General features: G+C 32.3%; 2 protein-coding genes across 2 annotated transcripts in view; one reads left to right on the forward strand and one right to left on the reverse strand.

Moving 5' to 3' along the window:
* The window catches only part of LOC143078706 (RNA cytosine-C(5)-methyltransferase NSUN2-like), a 41,444-nt gene that overhangs the window by 11,329 nt on the left and 9,066 nt on the right, over nt 1-21,049 (reverse strand). Inside the window, exons 2-9 of the mRNA XM_076253620.1 lie at nt 6,277-6,390; nt 5,398-5,492; nt 4,115-4,204; nt 3,573-3,678; nt 2,704-2,775; nt 1,462-1,543; nt 966-1,099; nt 294-349 (exon numbers count right to left, since the gene is read on the reverse strand). Of these exons, the coding sequence (XP_076109735.1) occupies nt 294-349; nt 966-1,099; nt 1,462-1,543; nt 2,704-2,775; nt 3,573-3,678; nt 4,115-4,204; nt 5,398-5,492; nt 6,277-6,390 (749 nt within the window). The remainder of the gene's footprint in view (nt 1-293; nt 350-965; nt 1,100-1,461; nt 1,544-2,703; nt 2,776-3,572; nt 3,679-4,114; nt 4,205-5,397; nt 5,493-6,276; nt 6,391-21,049) is intronic.
* Nucleotides 14,108-18,379, forward strand: LOC143078702 (uncharacterized). The gene is made up of 6 exons (XM_076253617.1): nt 14,108-15,359; nt 15,657-15,887; nt 16,125-16,413; nt 16,652-16,887; nt 17,101-17,228; nt 17,454-18,379. The coding sequence occupies exons 3-6, from the start codon at nt 16,321-16,323 to the stop codon at nt 17,888-17,890; spliced, it is 894 nt and encodes a 297-aa protein (XP_076109732.1). The 5' UTR covers nt 14,108-15,359; nt 15,657-15,887; nt 16,125-16,320; the 3' UTR covers nt 17,891-18,379.

A 21,049-nucleotide genomic window follows, 5' to 3' on the forward strand; every position in this document is an offset into this window, starting at 1 on the left:
TTTGATTGATTTTGATTTTGGTGTTTTTACGCCACTTTAAAGCACCACTTTTGGGCTATTTCGTGGTGGCAAAGTTTAATTGGCTGGGAGAGAGTCAGAGTGTCCAGAGAAAACCCCAACCTTCGATAGGAAAAATGGCAATCCTAGTCAATTAAGATTGGAGTCAAGAGCACCCGCACAAGCAGGGTTTAAACTCATAACCTCAGTCTTGACTGGCTAGTGATTACAGTAGTTACTACTTAAGACCACTCGGCCACCAAGGCCCCTTGCAACATTGTGTAAATAATACTTACCTACAGGGAACATCACACAGAACTCTGTCGTACTGGACAAAATCTTTAATACCTTCCTGTAAAACAATCAATAATAAATAGAGAACGTGTCCATAGGACAAAGATGATGCCCTCTCTTATATCACATAATAAAGGGGCATAACTCAAGAATGTTAAAAGTGATTCCACAAAATTTCCTACTTGATCTCTGTTTTGTAGTGATCACCATTGTGTATAATTTTCATAACATTTGGTTGAATCAAACAGAAGTTAGAGAATGGAAACCTATTTTGAAATGTACTGATGTATGATATATAAACAGACAAAGGGTAACAATTAATGCTCCCTCTGCTAAAGCAAAGGGCATAAAAACAACGACATATGTCAATTCTATATAAAGTTTGACTATGTGAATAATTTTCTCTAAACTCAAAATATAATGAGACCTTACCATTTCATCAAGACACTCAACTGGCTTTATATTCTCTCCATAAAAAAAAAAGTGTTTAAAGTTATGTGAAAAATTACATCATTGTTCTCCTCAGAACTTTCAAATAGCACCATTAACATAGCACTAGTTTTCCAAAAAAAATATAGCAACATGGCCCTTATACATTCCATCATAAATTCATCGTCATTACATAAAATTATTATGGAAGATACTGACTTTATGACATTTCATCTTTAACTTACCCCAATTCTTATATTTGGTAGAGTTGTAGCATCATGATTAACTATTGCACAGCAAGGACTCTGTAACCTTTTGACCTGATGAACCATCAGATAACATCTCTTATTACACACATCATTAGCAATAACATATCCCTCTGAAAATTTAAAAATATAAATTAAATCAATGTCTGTAGTGCATCAAATACAGCCATTACTGGACATCACAAAAGTTCACGTAAATTTTGACGTCATAATAGTAAATATCTGAAGCTACAATGGTAAAGAGGCTGTTGTATGACATCAAAAGTTTAAGCTGGACAGATTCTTAGGTCAAGTGAGACAGATTTCAAAACAGCTATAAGGTGTATATCACTGTGGAATGTGGATTCATTTTTCATTATTGGATACCAATTTATCTTTCTGTTGACTGTCTTAGTAATAATTTCTTCTTTTTTTTTTCCTTTTGAATTTAATTTTCCTTTTTTATTTGATTACTTGCTAGGTAAACCATACTGACCTGGGACATTTTCTCCATCTGCATGTAATAATTCTATTAACTGGGCAGTCTTAGACCCTGGGGCAGCACACATGTCTAAAACCTATAAGAGAAATAGAACAGCATGTGATATTTATTATCAAGACTATTTTCTTCTTTAAATTCTCTACTGAGAATTGTTTTCAGTCAACAGATTGAGAACATAAACAAGAATGTGTCCTAAGTACCAAATTCCCTATCTGCACGATCATTTTCAGTGAACTGTGAAATCTTTAATATAGCTTTAAAATTAGAAAGATCATATCATAAGAAACATGTGAACTAAGTTTCATGTTGACTGGACTTCAACTTCATCAAAAATTACCTCGACCAAAAACTTTAACCTGAAGCGGAACGATGGACAAGCAGGCGGAAGGATCGAAGGACAAATGAACGAAACAAACACACAGACCAGTAAACATAATGCCCATAAATGGGACATAAAAAATTCATAAGCCAAAGTCATTGATGATTCCTGAAAAAAAAACATATTATCCTTGATTTGTTTAATTTGAGGAAGTTTCTATGGTACATCTCATCTCATGCCTGTCACCCTTTGATGAGAAGGAAGCCAAGGAACTACCTCCTATTTTCAAAAATGTAGATAATCAATATCAATGATGGCCAAGAGTATGACAGATAACTTTAATTATGCAAAAGCTAAAACATTTTCAGATCAAACTGTTGTTGAACTAGTTTTTCTGATAACTTGTTCATTTTTTTCTAAAATTATCATTGAAATGAAAATCAATCACAGGAATTGGATGGTTAGAGTGGTTTTATTACAGTGCATATCATAATAACAACCTTTCACTGGAGCAATCAGGCATTATTTTGATCAGTTGATCAGAATGGATATAAACTGTTAACTTGAAATTTCCTTTTTCAACAATTGATATTGTGAAAGGATAAAGCCCTTTTTAAGTATTTGTAAAGTAACCATTATAACATCTTGAAGACTCCACGGAAGAACAGTATTAATTTTAAAATCATAACTAACAAATAATGAGTTTTATTTTGTGTAATGTGAATAACGATACTGGGTGAGTATAGCATAAATAAGAACTCCTATTCTGATAACTGATGGGTATATCTTAATCCAAATATTTTCAAAATCCCAATAATTAGTTTTGCATTTTTGTCCAGTCTTCAAAATTGCAATTTTTAAATGCAAGCAATGATTTCTGATCTTTCAGAATACAGATATATTTTATAGATACCAACCTTGTGATGGGGTTTGACATCTAACACTAGTGGTGGTATCATAGACACAGCTTCCTGTCGACTTATGTTACCCTGTAAAATAAAAAACATACTATAGTCACTGTCAAGTAAAATTGGCACCATGTTTTTTGTCAAAATTTTCTTAAATATCGACCGCGTTAACTAAAGATCATGTTTTTAAATTAGTGGAGGAAAAATCCTGTCCAAATATCCACTACTGTCCTACCTTTTATTGTGTTTGCACTGTATAATCCTGACCTTCACATTATCACAAATTATTTTGTATGGTGGAATCCCACATTGTTATTACTGGAAGTGTTGCCGTGGAGTTCCATGTGCTCTCCATTTTCTTGTGTCTCTAGGAGCTTTTCGTCATCTTTACGTAAAAAGCACAGGAAATTGTATCATCAATGACAATGATATTACCGGAGAGTAACGAATGTTATGGAATAAGGGATCCTCATAGAAACCAAGATGGCGGTTTTACAATGTAAATAATCTTGACAAATGTGAAGGTCAGTATTATACAGTGCAAACACAATAAAAGGTAGGACAGTAGTGGATATTTGGACAAGATTTTACTTCCACTTGAAAAACATCCTCTTGAGTCAACGGGGCTGATATTTAATTTTTTTTTTGGACAAAAAACATGGTGCAAATTTTACGTGACGGCGACTACAGACTTGATCTGTAATATAACTCTGCTAAAATACATGTAGGTGGTTACAATGACTGTGATCATTTGTTTTATGAATAATATCATCTTAATTACTAAGAGCCACATACATGGAATAATCCACATAAAATCATACTGCACTTTCAAAATCCCTCCATGTTTTTTTTCTTCTTCAAATAATTAATTTACTTACGCTTTCTGTTTCATTCAGAAGAAATTCTTTGAGTGGCTGTAAATCTTGTTGATGTCTGATTTCTCTTCTTGATAAATCTATCTGCCAACCTAGTTCATTAGGATACCTAAAATATAAGTAAAAAAAACTCATACTACTAGGTTGAACAATATGGTCCCTCAGCAATGAATAGTTGAAATTTCAAATTCTTTTTTGTCATTTAAGTTATGCATTACAACTATTGCAGGAGTTAACTGTGCAAAATACATTAACTTGAAAATTAACATAGAAAAGGCAAGGGAAATAAAGTTATAAAAGATCGCTCATTAATGGCAGATTTTTATCACAAATTTTGTAGATACGATCATATTTACATAAAATATTAGTGAACAAATGTATAATTACAGTAAGTAGGCGATGGAAAAATGTCATTAGAATGTGCTGCTCAGGAAAGTTGACTGGTTTTAGGGCAGATCTCATATTCTGCCCCTGTAAGATTTTCTCTTATTCAATTTACAAGATAATGACAATAATACATTTTAATGACTAATGTTACAACTTACCAAGGAAGACTGTGTACAGGGCAATCATCATTGGACACCAGTTTGGTAATGTATTCATTCTTAATAATCTTCAACATTTCTTGTGCTTCACTAAAATAAATTAAACATTTGATAAAATATGTATTACCTTTAAAAATAATTGTGAAGCGGCTGCAGAGGTTGAACCCTGATCAATTGGGCCAAATTTGGACACAATATTCAAGCTTGATACTGTGAGAATTTGGATTGTTTTTTGACATAATATAGGTTTCTGACAAAAAAACAAATGTCAGGATCTTACAAATCTATTGCACAATACTGTGAAATTAAAGATTTCTTCTTAAAACTTAATAAAAATTTATAAAATTTGAAAAATTTTGAAAAAATTGAACCCCTTAAAAAAATTGGAATTCCCTAAACACTTTTTGAATTCCCCTTGGAGCAATAACCCTGTTACTCGATCCATGCCTTTCCTTTGTAGTATGGAACCTTGTAGTACAATTTCAGAGAGATCCATACACTTAAGCACAAGTTATTATCTGGAAACTAGATATATGCTAGTTTTTGGCCCCTAATTCCTGCATGAATGAGGCAATTACCCCCAAACTCAATCCCAGCCTTCCTTTTGAGATATGGAACCATGTGGTACAATGTCAATTAGATCCATACTCTTACATACAAGTTATTATCCAGAAACTACAAAAATGCTTGTTTTTGGCCTCTTTTTGATCCTTAATTGCTAAACTGTTGGCACCATAACCCCCCAAAATGAATCTAACCCTTCTACTTGTGGTATTAAACATTGTAGTACAATTTCAGAGCAATTGAATTACTTATATACATGTTATTATCCTGAAAGTCGAAAAATTATTGTTTTGGGCCCCTTTTGAGCCCCTTATTCCTAAACGGTTGGGACCATCATCCCCAAAATCAATCCCAACCTTCCTTTTGTGGTATTGAACCTTCTTATTAAATTTCATAGAGAACCATTCTCGTGTAAACTAAAGTTATTGTCCGGAAACCAATGTGTCTTGGGATGACGAAGAAGACGACGCAGACGATGTAGACGACATCATACCATTATACAATCCCAAAATACTTTCTGCGGTTGTATAAAAATAATTAAAACAATTCATACATTTATAAGACATGTATATTGTTATAAGTTGCTTGAATATATAGAGAGAATTCTCAGTATTTATATCTCTATATATAAGATTTGTAAAAACAAAAGTAGTCAGGTGGACCCAGATTTGCAAATTGAAAGGCGTTTACTAAATGACTGTTAAACCTCCTTTTCCTACCCTCTGAATCCAGTGATCCTGAATGTTGTTGGTAGAGGCTGTCTCATTGATTCTAGGAAGGCCTCCCATTCAGCCTCTTTGATTATTCCCTGTTCCTACAATATAAATGTTATCATCGGTATAGTTATTTATAGGAAAGTGTTAAATTCACTTCCATATTTAAGATGTTACCAAAACACAATACTTGAAATTTTGTGAATATTGGAATCACTTTATCTGCTTTGAAATCAAAAACCTTAAAAGTACAATTCCTTCTTAATGTTTTGATGGGTATAAATTTTACACAATGTACTGGTACATTTATAAGAATATAACAAGATGTTTATGTATTTCATCATTATGTTTTTCAGTTATATGAAAGTTATTTTTTTTCATTTGAAAATGTTGAAAATAAGATTTCAGTGATATGATTATCATTATCAATAAGACAACTCAACTGAGTCCTAATGAAGTAGAAAGTAAGCAACTATACATGAAGGTCACTGATCAGCCTTCAACAAAGAACAAAACCTATATTGCTTGGACACTTATTATTGCTTTAAAGGCTGTACATTGAATACTGATCATGTGTGTACTTTTGAATACTGATCATGTGTGTACTTTTGAATACTGATCATGTGTGTACTTTTGTAAACTTGTGTTGTTAGGCTGCAGTCACATTTATATTTACCCCATCTATCATTTAAAATAGTGTTTGTTTTTCTTATCAAACAATAAATTCTTGTCTGGTACATCAATGCACATGTATATGTACAGATGGGTGCTGTCCTAACCTGTACAAAAGTTGACTACTTTTCAAGTTAACTTGAGAAATTTTATGCAGACAAGCTAGTTAACCTCATCAGTGGTTAATCATGATCAGACCTAATTTGTACTTACTTTGTAGTACTGTTCATAATTTGCATTTGTTTTCTTTGTGGTAGGATAATCTGTGTGTTTATTCTCTCTTTTTTCACCATCACCATTATTCTCTCTTTCTCGATCTCTATTCCCCTGTAAGTATTACAATAACAAAATATCTATACAAATGTATAAGGCCTTTGGGAGAAAGTTGTTCTTAGCACAAAGAAGCAAGTGATTGATATATATGTTGTGTTTTGATTTTTCGTTCAAAGTATAAAGCATGCTGCTGGAATGAAGAAAATAGGGAAAGCAGTGAGGGTTCAGAAAAAAAATGAGTTTTTGTCTATTTGTCGACCTTTGGCAGTTACGAGCATTTGAGTTTTCAGCTGCTTTTATATACATGTATGCTTTTAAATTTCCTGCCAAATTTTTCGTTCCCATTCTGAGTAGCATCTGACAGTTATTGACCTTTTTTGTGATCTACAGCACACTTGTCAATCTCGAAAAATGAAATATTTAGTTCAAACATATTTTATTTGTAAAAGAAGAAATCTGAAAAAGAGACTAGACACAAATAATACATGTAAGTTATAAAAACATTAGTGACAATGCAATCACTTCTTGAAATGAAATGCAGGTCTCTGCAAAGGCAGATAATGAAAAAATTACAGAATTACTATGTCAGGTTGTGAAACCTTTAACTTTCACATGGTGACCTCAAATCAATAAGGATCTTCTGTACCCCAACCAAAACTAATTGACTTATTGACCTATAATAATGGTTTACTTTTATAAATTTTTATTTGGATGGAGAGTTGTCTCATTGGCACTCATACCACATCTTCCTATATCTATGATTGAAGATTGGAGACCTGGAAAACCTATCCATTTAGTCTGGAAATTTAAGAATGTATTTGATTTTTCTTGGAAACAAACATGTTAAAGCACAGATGACATTCTTCATATTAAAGGCGATTTTGACTTTGTCGTAAATAATTAAGTCATCTTGTCCTGAAAACAAGGTTGGGCGGTAAATACCGCCCCCGGTATTTACCAGTGGTATTTACCGGTATTTACCGCCCCGGACAATACTCCCCAAGTGGTCAATACTGGCAAATACTGGTCGATTGAAATTTTCATGGTTGTTTTTACTATCAATTGAAGTAAAAACATAATGAAAAGTCAAATAAATTTAAACTTTAATCTTTATGCAAACTTCAGCTCATATAAATTAATGAATTTGATATGTTTTATTCATTCATAACACTTATTCCTACTGATTTAAAATTTAGTTCTTATGAATTATGATATTACATACTTTAGATATATAAAAATATTATGAATTATGATATTACATATACTTTAGATATATAAAAATATTATGAATTATGATATTACATACTAAAGATATATATATAAAAATTTACATATTTCAACATTTATAAATCAATATATAATTTTTAATTCAAAATGTATGATTTTACAGGTAATTAAAAGTAAAGGTAAATTAAAGTACAGGTACATGAAGTTATGTGCATCTTTTTACCTTTTACCTGGCATTTCTAGATGTGAAAAATTAATTACTAAAACAACAGCCCCCAATAAATGTTGACAATACATGGGTTGAAAGTAATAAAAGTGATAATTGAAGACTTCCTTAAACAATAAAATATTTCCTGTTTATTTAACTGTGAGACAAAAACCTTCTTCATGCTGGACATGGAAAGTTTGAAGCTGCTGAGGGACAAAACAGTTTTTATCTTTTACTATAATATTATTTACTCATATAATCAATGAAAATCACTGTTTATTCAAAGAATTTACATGAGAAATAGAAATGAAAGCCATTAAAAATGATTTGAACACTTAATTAATAGTAATTGACCAGGTAGAGAGTGGTTTTTATAGTATTGACCACTCAAAATTTCAATCGACCAGTATTTCCCGGTAATTACCACGGGCATGGTCAATATGGTCAATACTAGTATTGACCGCTTTTACTAGTATTGACCGCTTTTTTGCCAACCTTGCCTGAAAATGATGTTCCCTTATCATTATTTTAGTTCCAAGTGGAAGAAAAATTCTGTAATTTACCAATTAGTAATTATTACCAGAATGAAGGTTATACATGTTATACATGTTATATAAAAAAGAAGATGTAATATGATTGCCAATGAGACAACTCTCCACAAGGGACCAAAATGACACAGAAATAAAAAAATATAGGTCACTGTATGGCCTTCAACAATGAGCAAAGCCAATACCGCATAGTCAGCTATCAAAGGCTGTGAAATGACAATGTAAAACAATTCAAAAGAGATAACTAACAGACTCATAGAACCTTTGTTCCAACAGCAGGAGGTCGCCAATGTGATTATCGTAACGTGATCATTTCCTTGGGATGGCAAAAATGTCAGATTTTACCGAACAACAGACACAGATATTCTGGCATTGGTTATGTCAAGGATTTTAACTATACAAATCCTTGGTTATGACAAAGTTTCCAGTGGAACTGGAACCTCTGTTAACTGGAACAAAAATATGTTGCAGGGTTCACGCTACCAGGCGACATGGGCGAAGAAGTCGCTTTGCAAACCGTCACTTCGCTTTACCCAACCCCCAAAAGCGAAAACAAGTCGCCCTGTTCTTGACGATACTCGCTTTCAGTGGCTTCCGTAATTGGACATATTCAATTTTTACAAAGTTGATGAAACATCAATTTTTTATTGATAATTAAAGAAACTCAGACATAAACAATTCATTATCTTAAGAAAAGAGGTTGAAGCATTGTCTTTGCAGTGTGTAGCAGGTTATTTTTATCACTTCGTGCATTTCCGCAAGTTCCGGTGCTTGTTACTCGAAAACGTACATTAACCTAAATTTCGGAGGCAAAATAAGTTTGTTACTTCATTTAAACGTGATAAAAGTTGTCTCTAGTAAATGTTTATTTAATCCATTTATTGCATTAAAAACGTCATGTTCCTTTCCAAATAACTTGTCAAACATCCTTTATTTTTGTAAATTTTCTTGCATTCGTACGCCATTGACCGATTTCTAAACTACGGATCTAAACTGGACTAGCTATGACCGAAATCCGTACTTTTACAATAATTACTACGGACGCACAGATGGAACAGCTGAAAGAAGAATATTGATCACAAAGGGGAAAATTACGCATTCCACACGCATTAAAGGGGCGCTAGCTGTCAAATTCATGGTCACCGATTTGACTCAAATTCTCATATTTGATTTATAACAATGTAAAACATTTATCCAAACTATCAAAAGTCTAAAATAAACACTTTACAGAGCATGGGGTAGATAATATATAGGTTCGTTTCGTGTGTATTTTAGTCCAGACGCCATCTAATTAACTATCGATTTGACCTCAGATGACCATATAAGCGATTTAAACATAAATAAAGATATGAATAGATTAAACAAACACGTGCAATTAGATTTTTATAGGTCTGTTTGATTTTATTTTATAGATTAAAAATAGATGTTTCTCATTGTTTTTAACTGTATAAGAATGATTTTATATGGATCGAATCAATAATCAAATGATTTACTGTAGTTTCATTTTCATTGTTGACATTCTTTTTCTTTAAATAACCAGTACACGTACAATGCATGCGTACAATGCATGCGTTGTCAATCTCTAGCAAGGGGTTAAATTGAAGTTCACATGAATAAGGATTTAATGAGGTCGACTTCTTCACTTGCAAGTGAATAAGTAATTATCAATGTTTCTTCGCTTAATTTGACAAAATTGAACCTTATGGCTGCTAAAAGCGAATTATTATTTCACTTTCATTATTCATTGAACAAAAAAAAATCTTACTTTAGTTTTTTATATATCTCGTAGCTACATGTAGTGCCCCTTTAAGAGACTTTTGGTTACATCTAATTGATTGGTGTATATAATCCCTATATTTTTTATGGATTGTTTCAAACTATTGATTAAAGTTGCTTAAAATGTAATTGATATATTATAATTTCTTTACATTTTTTACACTAAATTTTTTTTTTAGTGCTAGATATTTAGTTGGTAGTTTCTCGCAAGAACCTTTAAAGGGATAATTCGCAATTTTTCACTTTTCATCTTATTATGTTCATAATACCATAAAAAACATATTCACCAAGTTTTATTTTGATATGAAATCTAATAAAGAAGAAAATTGGGAATTATTAATTTTATTTTTTGAAACTTTCTGACTTATGTGACGTAGTTTAAGTCTTTGATGCATGCCGGGAGTGAAAATATCTCATTTAAGTCTTGTTCGTTAACCATCTAATAACGCGATTTAAAGCGCATCGACGACTTTTGGTGTAGCTATTAACCAACGAAAAATAAGTGATAGCCATGCAACTTTTTAAATTAGATCGTGTGGATTTTTTAAAACGAATTTTAATAATAAAAGTAAATCATACAATAGCACATTTTTATGATTTTTTTTTCTAAAAATACTTTTAACAAACATATGAAACTGACATGATCGATAGTGTATTAAAAATACATGTTTGTATTCTGACCTTTTTGCTTCATTCCAGCAATCATTTTCACTTGCTTGTACGGTGGAAACAATAAAATGTGTATTGTTTTGTGACACCTAAAGAATGTGGAATGCGTAGTTTAACTCGAGGTAATTAAAAGATTAGCATTATGTAATTCTAATCTTTTGATCCTCATTCAGTGAAATCTAGGCGTCAAGGTTCACTGGCATTTCAGGTGTGAAGAACATTTTGTATCAATTGTAAACGGGAGTCAGACAAAGTTTCAGACACATGAATGTAAAAAAAAATAATTAAAATTAATTAACGGGAATAATAAGATCGCACAATAACTGGATAGCTGTTGTATATTTTTATATTTTGCATAAGATCACTTTTAATGAATTATGACTTTTAAATACTTAAGTAACGATAAAATACTGAATTATTTTAATTGAAGTATTTATAAATAATCAAAGAGCTCATAGCTCTGAAGTGGAAGAAGGTGAATAAAAGGTAACTTGAATTACCATAAAAGCAGCCCCACTTACCCAGGCTGCTTTGTTCCATTATCGTTAAAATGTATTTTTTTTCTTCAAACAAGAAAAGGTCATAAGTACATGGATTTCCCATCCGTACAATCATTTTCTATGTTCAGTTGACTATGAAAATTAGATAAAATCTTTAATTTGGCAGTAATTAAGAAGATCATATCAAGAGGAACACATGTGTACTAAGTTTCAAGTTGATTGGATTTCAACTTCATCAAAAACTACCTCGACCATAAACTTTATAACCAGAAGCAGGACGGACGGACAGACTAGAAAACATATTGCCCATAAATGGAGTATAAAAATAGTAAGACTTGTTACATACCTGCCAACTTTTGAAAGTTCCCATATGGGTTTTTACTGCACAACAATTTTAAAGGTTACAATTTTTAGCGACGTATTTTGCAAGATCTGGATTGTCTAGAAAAAGTGTCATATTTGTATGATGAACTTACATGCCTTTTCCTTAAGTCTGTTTGCATGATTCTAGTTATATATTAAATCGGTAGAAAAAATATACATGAAGCTAGCAGACCAGGGTTTATTTTCCAGATTAAGAATATTAGATGCTTGTTGAAATTTCCAATTTTGAATTATGCACAAAGATGGACCTTTAACAGGTTGGGAACAACACTCCAAATGAGGGTAACCTAACTGGAAGATCATCAAAACCCACTGTAAAAATTGAACACAAAATAGAATTTTTCAATAAAATGCTGAAAATAGGCTTTAAAGTATTAAAATGCATTGCAAAAAACAAATATTTCATTAAATAAATTTAAGTAGAATATTCCTATGATATTCCTTTTCATATTGGATACAAATTTTATTGAGTCTACTGCAGACACTTTGTAGTCAAAGTGTTTCAACTGAGGTACTACACAGGCGTCAAAAGGCGTCATTATGAAGTAAAGGGGGTGGCGACAAAAAGCGTCATTATGGAGGAAAGGGTTAAGTACTGAATGGTCAAAACATCATGTTTTTTTTATCGACATAAATTTTGTCATAAATGTAACCAAATGATGTAGAAATTGTGTTTTTTCTTCAAATTTCCATCAAATTGTAATGTTTATAGTTCCATTATTGCCTCTCTATTTGAATAAAATAAAATAATAAGAAGAATCTGTTTCTTGTTTTGTTTTGTTTTGTTTTTGACAAATGATTGTTCACTGCTAGCAAATGAATCATTATATTTATATATCTTATCTGTATATATTTTTGTTCATGTCTTCATCTCCTTATCATTTGTAAATGTATAGACAAATAAGAAAGAAATAAGCTCCACATGTATATTTGCAACATCGTAAATTAATTAAAAAGACATTCTGTTGTAAACAAAATTATGATATAAACTTCAATTTAATCCTTGAAAAGAGGTCTAGATTGCTAAAATAATTTATAAATTTTAATTTTTTTATTTGTCCAAAATCATTTAAATTCATTTAATCAACATCCTTTTATGATTATTTGATTAAAATATTAATCATTTATAGTCTTTTTACAATTTACATTTTTAAAAGCAAAATAACTGAAAACAGGATAAAACAAAGGGAAGTAACAAAAAAGTATTTCAATATTCCCAATACACATCGTTTTGATAACACAACGGCAGTTAGCCGGAGGTAAACATCGTTGATTACCAATATGTTTGACACCCAAGCTGTCAAGTGAAGCCATATAATTATACATCTTCTTTGATGTTCAGGTAAAATTTAACACAGGTGTCAATTACACCCGTACAGTAGTAAGAAATGATAAAATATGGCGTCTGAAAAAATTCATACACGGGAGTTTTTTCTCCTAAACGGGAGGTTCACATGTATGTTACGAAGGGCATCTAATTCACATGACAAAGGAATAAAGACAACACTTTATATATCCTTTTTATTTATATAAAAACAAAATCTTCTTGTCTGCAGGATTGCAAATTCGTAACTTCAAGGGCGAACTTGTAAACAGGGCGAGTTGTCCCAATACCAAATTCACGCATGCGTAATACAAATATCTACAGTTAAAACATCCTGTTACAAGTAAACAAATAAAGTTCATGTGGATGAGATGAAATCTAATAATTTACATAAATAAAAGGGTCATATTTACGATAGTGATTGTTTTACATTCATAATTTACAAATTAAATGATTCAGATGCCTAATCATGTGTAAAAATCGGTGTCAGGAATCTAAGTTGTTTTGAAATTGTAATACACGAAATGAATGCGGCATACGGAGACTCAATGCCAATGGTCAGCCCCTTAAGTCTTCAGAAGACTTGACGTCTTCTTCCACTAAAAATAGCCTTCTAAACACGAGTTTATGAACTAAAAATTGTACTATTTCAAATTAGGATCGGCAGCCTTAAATATTTCAAACAGATCATTAACAGTTGCAATTATATATTTTAGTCAATCCAAAGTGATCTTTAATTACCTATTTAGGAATTAATGTGCTCATCAAAATATTTTAAATCTCACAACACATGAATACTTCAGATATTTGAAAAAAGATGTTTTAATACTCTTCGTCTCACACCGTAACTATATATAATACTTTAGCTATTTGACCAACGATGTATAAGGAAAAAAAATGAACGAATTAAATGTCATCTTTCCCTATTTTTTAATGTAATTATAAGTCTGTTTCAACTGGTAAGAATACCAGTAAAGCGGACAAGCAGTTTATTCTGCAAATTGCTGTCATTGAATATCAAAAGAGAAAATAAATCCCGAAATTGATTTGAAACTTTGATACTCTATAGTTTTCCTGGAAAATATTCACATCCCTCGATATTAGTGTACTTCCAGTTGCGTATATATATTACATGCACATACATGTGATTCTTCCGGCGGGAGTCAAAATCTCCCGCTTTTCAGACCCTCTTCCGTCCCTCCCGTTAAAATTTGAAATCTTCCGCTTTTTGAAAATTTAAACCTCGAAAAATTTTCAGTTGACATTTTGTTTACAAAATTTCTACGGACAGAGAAAAAGTCCGAGAAACTCGAAATTGTTATGGGAAAAGTCCGAGAAAAACGGAAGTTACTATTTCCTGTGTCAAAGGTAAATATGGGGGCAATTAGCGTGGATTAATCAATGATGAAGGTGTTTAGGATTAGACTGACACTGTATATACAGCAATAAAAGTTGATTGGTAATTAACTGGTGATCAGCTGGCTAGTTTAAGACACAAGCCGTGATGATTAAAAGTGAAAGACCGACAATGGATTAATTTGTACAAACAACGACTCGGCGATCTTTGATGCTGTTGAAAACACGGAACTGAACTTCAAAGAATTATGAAATAAACTCAAATATGATATTGATGGCTTCTTTTCTACCCAAGCCAATGGAATACATATATAAGAATGTTTGTCTTGGGCAATTTTATAATTTGACAAAATGCCGAAACGTATGTTATCACCAAAGGCTCCAGCAGCAAAGAAGACTAAGTATCTTGCTAAGTTCAACACTACCTGGAAATCTGAATTTAACTGGTGCAAGGCCAGTGCCAAGGGTACAGACCATGCCTACTGCACTTCATGCAAAACTGACTTCAAAATATGCTACGGTGGCCGCAATGATTTGACCAAACATATGGAGACAGCTAACCATCAGAAAGCCCACAACTCCATCAGCTCAACACCTTCTGTTAGTAGTATGTTTAGTAGTGGTACCAAAGTTGACAGTGTTGCTTATGCTGAGGTACTTTTCGCCAACTATATAGCTGAGCACAACTGTGCATTCCTGATGGCTGACCACTTTACTGACCTTATCAAGGCTATGTTTCCAGACTCTCCAACTGCACAGAAGTTTGCCTGTAAGAGGACCAAGACAACCCACATCATCACACAAGCTTTAGCACCACACTGGGACAGTAAAGTAAATGACATGTGCCGTACCGAGAAATTCACAGTAATGATAGATGAGTCAAATGACAAAGGTGACAACAAGAAACTCAACATCCTTGTACGTGTATACAACCAGACTTTACGTAAAGTGTCCACTCAGTTCTTTGGCATCCCAACCTGCAACATTGGAACCAGCTCATCAATATTCAACTGCCTGAATCAGGTATTCATGTAAGTACATTTTCTACATTTCTAAAGTTTATTAAAATAATGTGGGTATACATCAGTGAGACAGCAAACCATGTACAAAAATAATTAAGAGAAATCAAGAATGCATAATACAGTCTGAAAATTGTATCCTGTTTAGATATATTATTGTTGTAAAAATATTTTTTATTAAATAACTAAATGAAACTTGAACAGTTGAATAAAATTTAACATAATGAAAATTATTTGTCATATGATATACCTCACATGTACATTTATTTGTAAGTGATCAAGATGTTAATCTTTTTTTTATTTTTTCAGTGATAGAGACATTCCTTGGGCCAACTGCATTGGATTCTCATCTGACAACTGCAATGTGATGATAGGCAAGAACAACAGTGTCCTGACCCGTATTCAGCAGATGTCACCAAGTGTGTTCAACGTAGGGTGTGTTTGCCACTTAGCCAACCTCTGTGCACAGAAGGCCATCAAGACCCTGCCATTGCCAGTTGATGACTTCTTAGTGGACATCTACTACCATTTCCATCATAGGTATCACATTGTAGTTATTATCTCTATAAATGTTTAAATAAAAAATTGTTCAAAATAAATTAATTTTATATGCCTGTGTGCTAGTTAAGTTTTAAAAATGAAAAATAGTATTTCAAATTAAAGAATGTGACATGATTGCCAGTTTGTATGAGACAAATGTAATAATTTTATTTAATCAAATATTAAACTAACACAATGGTATTCAAATTTCTTTATTTTTAAATTTTATTTTTTCAGTTCGACTAGACGAGAGAATTACAAGCAGTTCCAAGAGTTCACAGAGACTGACCCAATGAAGATCATCAAGCACTGCAATACCAGGTAGTTGTCTTTAGAGAGGTGTGTTCAGCGTACCCTACAGCAGTGGCCAGCTTTGAAGAGTTACTTTCAGAGCCATGCAGAATGTGAGAAGCCAGGTCGTATCAACAGATGTATGCAGCACTTCACCAGTGACCAGATGTGGCTGTACTTTGCCTTCCTTGAGTTTGTCATGCCTATCCTGAATGACTTCAACGTGATGTTTCAGGTATTTTATTCTGATAATATGTAAATTTTAAGGCATAATTTGAATTATTTAAATTAAAATATGTGAGGTATAATTCAATGAGACAGCAACCCAAAGACAAAAATATGTCAACATACAGCATTCAACAGTTTAGAGATGTCTATACAATATTTCAATATATTTAAACAATTCTTAGTCAGTACAAATTGTGAACATTTCATTTTTGTCAATTGATATTAATAAATATTTTAATTTGTAGGCTGGTGAGTCCATGATTGGTTACTTACACACAGAAATGGTGAGACTTCTTCGCAAGATGATGGGTAAATTTGTCACTACAATGACCATCACAGCACAGTCAGACATCACAAAGGTAGACTTCAGGTGTAAAGACAACCAACACGACAACACCAGAATTGCAGTTGGTATGAAAGTTAGAGAGTTCCTAAGTGACAATGATGACCTAGCACCACAGACAGTCAGCAACTTTTTCAGGTATGTTTATTATGTGTTAACAAAGAAAAAATAATCTAGGGTATATGTTCATGAGATAGTCCACAGAGAATACATGCAATACAAGAGAAAATAATCCCATCAGAATTAATTGTTCATTACTGATTAGTTTCCATTTCAATTCACACAGAGTATACTTGCTTAAGTGTATATCAAGTTTTGTACATTTTAATAAATGTTTAATTTCTATTTCAGTACAGTCAGGGAGTTCTATTGCACTATGACTGAAACCATGATAAAGAAGTTCCCATTCCAAGACAAAGTTATCAGAGGCATCAGTTTTCTGAATCCACTCAGCAAAGACAAGTTATCTCCAGATGAAGGTGAGTTTTTTGTTAGTCTAGTAAGTCAAAACTGTCACAAGATAAAATTGAGTGCTTGTTACAAACATAAAATTGATCAGGTGTGGGGGATATGTCAATGATACTGAACTGCCTATGGCTTATAGAGAAGATATAATATTACATAGCACAGCATTTAATGTTTGAATTATGATTGATCATTGAACTGTTTAAACTTAGTACTTATTATTTTTTTTCTTTTTTCAGTTGTCAGCTTGTCTGATAGATTCCTCAACTATAACCAGCAAGAGACCAGTCAACTAGAAGATGAAGCTGCTGAGTATAGTCTTACTCCTCTGTGTGACTTACCAGCATTTGATCCAGACACTCCTTCACTCAACCAGTTCTGGACCTCTATTGGCAACCTGAAGCTACCAACTGGTAAACTACAGTTTCAGCACCTGTTTGCACTCAGCAAAGTTGTACTAGCCCTGCCACACTCCAATGCTGACACAGAAAGAACTTTTTCCATGCTAAAGAAGATCCAGGCTGACCCCAGAGACAACCTAGCTGATAAGACCATCCACAGTCTACTTAGTGTTAAAATCAACAACCCAACAGACTGTCACCAGTATAAACCAGAACCTGAACTAGTCAAAGCAGCAAAGTCAGCTTGTGCCTTATACAAACAGTCTCTTTCTTGAATTGTGTTTGAACTCATTTTGAACAATGATTAGTGCTCTTGTTGATGAAAAAACTGTGCTTTATATGTTTATTTAAATCATGTTCTCTTATGACATTTAAACAAGTTTGCTTTAACTGTTGCTTAATATAATTTTTCAATTTAGTGCTTTAATATAAACATAAGAAACATTCAACATAGTGACTATTGTTTGAAATTTTATATTGTTCTGTTATTGTAACTTGTTATAACATATCTTAATATATTAGATGAATAAAAAATTGAAAACCACTTATCTTCTATTATTATCAAGTAAAAATGGCTATACAGGTGTTTAAAGGTATAGAATCATTGTTATTTCATCAAAAAAGGAATATATGTAGTTTCAACACACACAAAAAACAATGCGTACGACGAAAAAAGGGTCGATAAAAAATCTCCAGTTTTGAGACCCAAACTCCAGCTGAAAATTTCCAAATCTCCAGTTGTGGCTTGACCACTCTGTCACATGTATGCATGCATGTCGGAACAATTGTGATGATGGCGAATTTCTTCCTTTTTTCGAGAACAATCTAATTGATATATAAATGTCCATAACTTCGATGAGCCAAATAAAGTTATATATCGACCAGTATTTAAATCTCTTCTTCTTCTTCTTTTGGTATACAATAGTCTAACGACATTTGATGATTACATACTGTTGGCATACGTGAACTTGTCATTTTACAAAACTTTTACCCCAATTTACGCAAAATGTATGTTTCTTTCTTATGTTCTATGTATACATGTATATATTTTAATTTGCGCTATAGTTCCGTAACTTATAATCCAGGCGTATATATATATACGAATGGTCGACAAGTGCGTACATTTTTTTAAATCAATATTTCTGGCCTTCACCATTGACAACGAGTATATATTACATTTTACCAAATTTACACTTGGAAAAAATACGTATATAGATTTTTATTTCATCAAATCTGGGGTTTTTTTTTGGTATTATTTATATTTTATAAATAAATTTCTTTTCACCAGAAATGTTATTCATAAACAAGCGTATGAGTTTAGTAATATCACTTTCAGACACGCAAGATAGAGATGTATATTATACACATAATAGTTCAAAATGGAAAGTTATAAGTTATCGGCCGTGTACACTTATCAATACACTAAGAAGTGAAACGATGCATGAATTTGCAAACTCGACAGGAAATCGCTTGAATACCTGGACGTGTCACCTCACACCCCCTCCAATACCTTTGGGAGTAATACCTTTAGCCATGCGGGTGATCAGTGGAGCGAAGATCCTAATTTATTTGAATAAAGTTTATTACATAAAAGAATTATGAACTAATTAGATTTCCGAAAACAATTCAAGTTTCACGGAAGACTTATTTATGATTTGAAATTTTGACTTTTTCACTAATTCCTATATTATCAGTCTAAAAATAACAGATCCTGGTTATTTAAAAAAAAAGAATAAAATTTTCCGTATCAAGTTAGTTAACTAGTCGGATAAAACAATCGACACGCAATTACGACTACATCGGGTTACTGTAGTTTTGGTCTTTAGACATATCTTGACTGCAAATCGGAGAAGGTGACAAAATGGCCGACCGCAGAGAATTGATACTCTAAATTTAAAATCGATGGTGATCTCTTATCTAGCAGAATAAAACTTTAATATCTATGAATTTGAGCATTTTTATACAGAATAAACATAATATCAATTTTTGATTTTTTTGCGAAGTTTCCCTTTAATAGTAAAACTTAAACAACTTTGAATTTGAAATGTTACTTTAATTGGAATCCGGGTCCGTTCGCCCTGATTCATGTTCGCCCTGATACCTGTTCGCCCAGGGTCCATTCGCCCTGATTATTATTTTTTTCTAATTGTTGTCTAGTCGCATTATTTTAAGTATTTGAACAAAATATGTTAAAGTTTGTTGAAAAATTGACAGAATATTAATATTGCCGCAATCAATTTATCATTTTCCCTTTGATTTGCAGAGTAGAATACTGGAATACAATGTATTCATCTTTATTGATATTTGTTAACAAAATCATTGTTATCAGTCAATCACGAAAGTATGCAGTATAAATTAATGAACTTGTAAATCCGTTTCATAATTTACAGTTCGTACATCATTGGTTTTATTAATTTCAAGCTGAATATTTTATCAAAATAAAACGTTTGTTTTTATTATTAATCCATCAAAAGACAAGTTTCACAATAATCAGTGATCCGAATTATTTTGTCATTGATTAATGATCATAAACAAGCCATAAACTTTTAAATATTTCAATGTTTCAATAAATTTCAAGAATATAAATGATATATATACCATAGAAATATCTGAATAAGTTTATTCAACTTCAATGCCCTGAATATTAATATTTTTATAGTAGGGCGAACGGACTCGGGGCGAACGAACTCAGAGCGAACGGACCTAGGGCGAACATGTTATTAGGGCGAACGGTCCCGATACCATATGAATTGAACAATATAAAAAGAACATTATTTACTCCTAAAATGAAGCATCTTGAGGAGAAATCAGCTAAACGTTTTAATAAAGCAGTAAGTTCCCTCTCAAAGTCCAACTGAAAATATGAGTTTGACGTTATGACGTCGAAGTAAGGCGTCAAAGAAAAAAATTATAATAGCCTTTCAAGACGTCATAATTATTTGGACTATATTTACATATGACCCTTTATACTATAGTATAGTAAAATCCAAACATTGTAGCGAACCGCGTGAATGAGCACTTCTCTTTCAAATCTCACCACTTCTCCCTATCAGTTTCAAAAAGAGAAGTCACTTCTCCCTGTAATTCTGAAGTAGTGTGAGCCCTGTAAGTTGGCAATATCACCCTTGTAATTTTATGTGGGAACAGTCAACAAACAGACAAATGAACAGAACTTCTCGATGTCTCTATCATCATTTCAGCGGTTCTATTGACACTAATGAATATCCTAAAAAAGTGTGGCCGTGGAGCCTTGTTTCAAAATGTAAATTGTGCAATGTCATGGGACTTTCGACCTGGTTAATTGAAAAATATAGTATTTACACTTGGGAAACGTTCTTTGAACTTTAAATATTGATGTTACCTTATAATTTTGTCATTAAGTAACTTTTAAATCCCAAACTGTTATATTTTCCTTGAATTTAGCCATGCTTTTA

The sequence above is a fragment of the Mytilus galloprovincialis genome, chromosome 6 (assembly GCF_965363235.1).
Source record: "Mytilus galloprovincialis chromosome 6, xbMytGall1.hap1.1, whole genome shotgun sequence".
In the NCBI taxonomy this organism is placed as follows: Eukaryota; Metazoa; Mollusca; class Bivalvia; order Mytilida; family Mytilidae; genus Mytilus; species Mytilus galloprovincialis.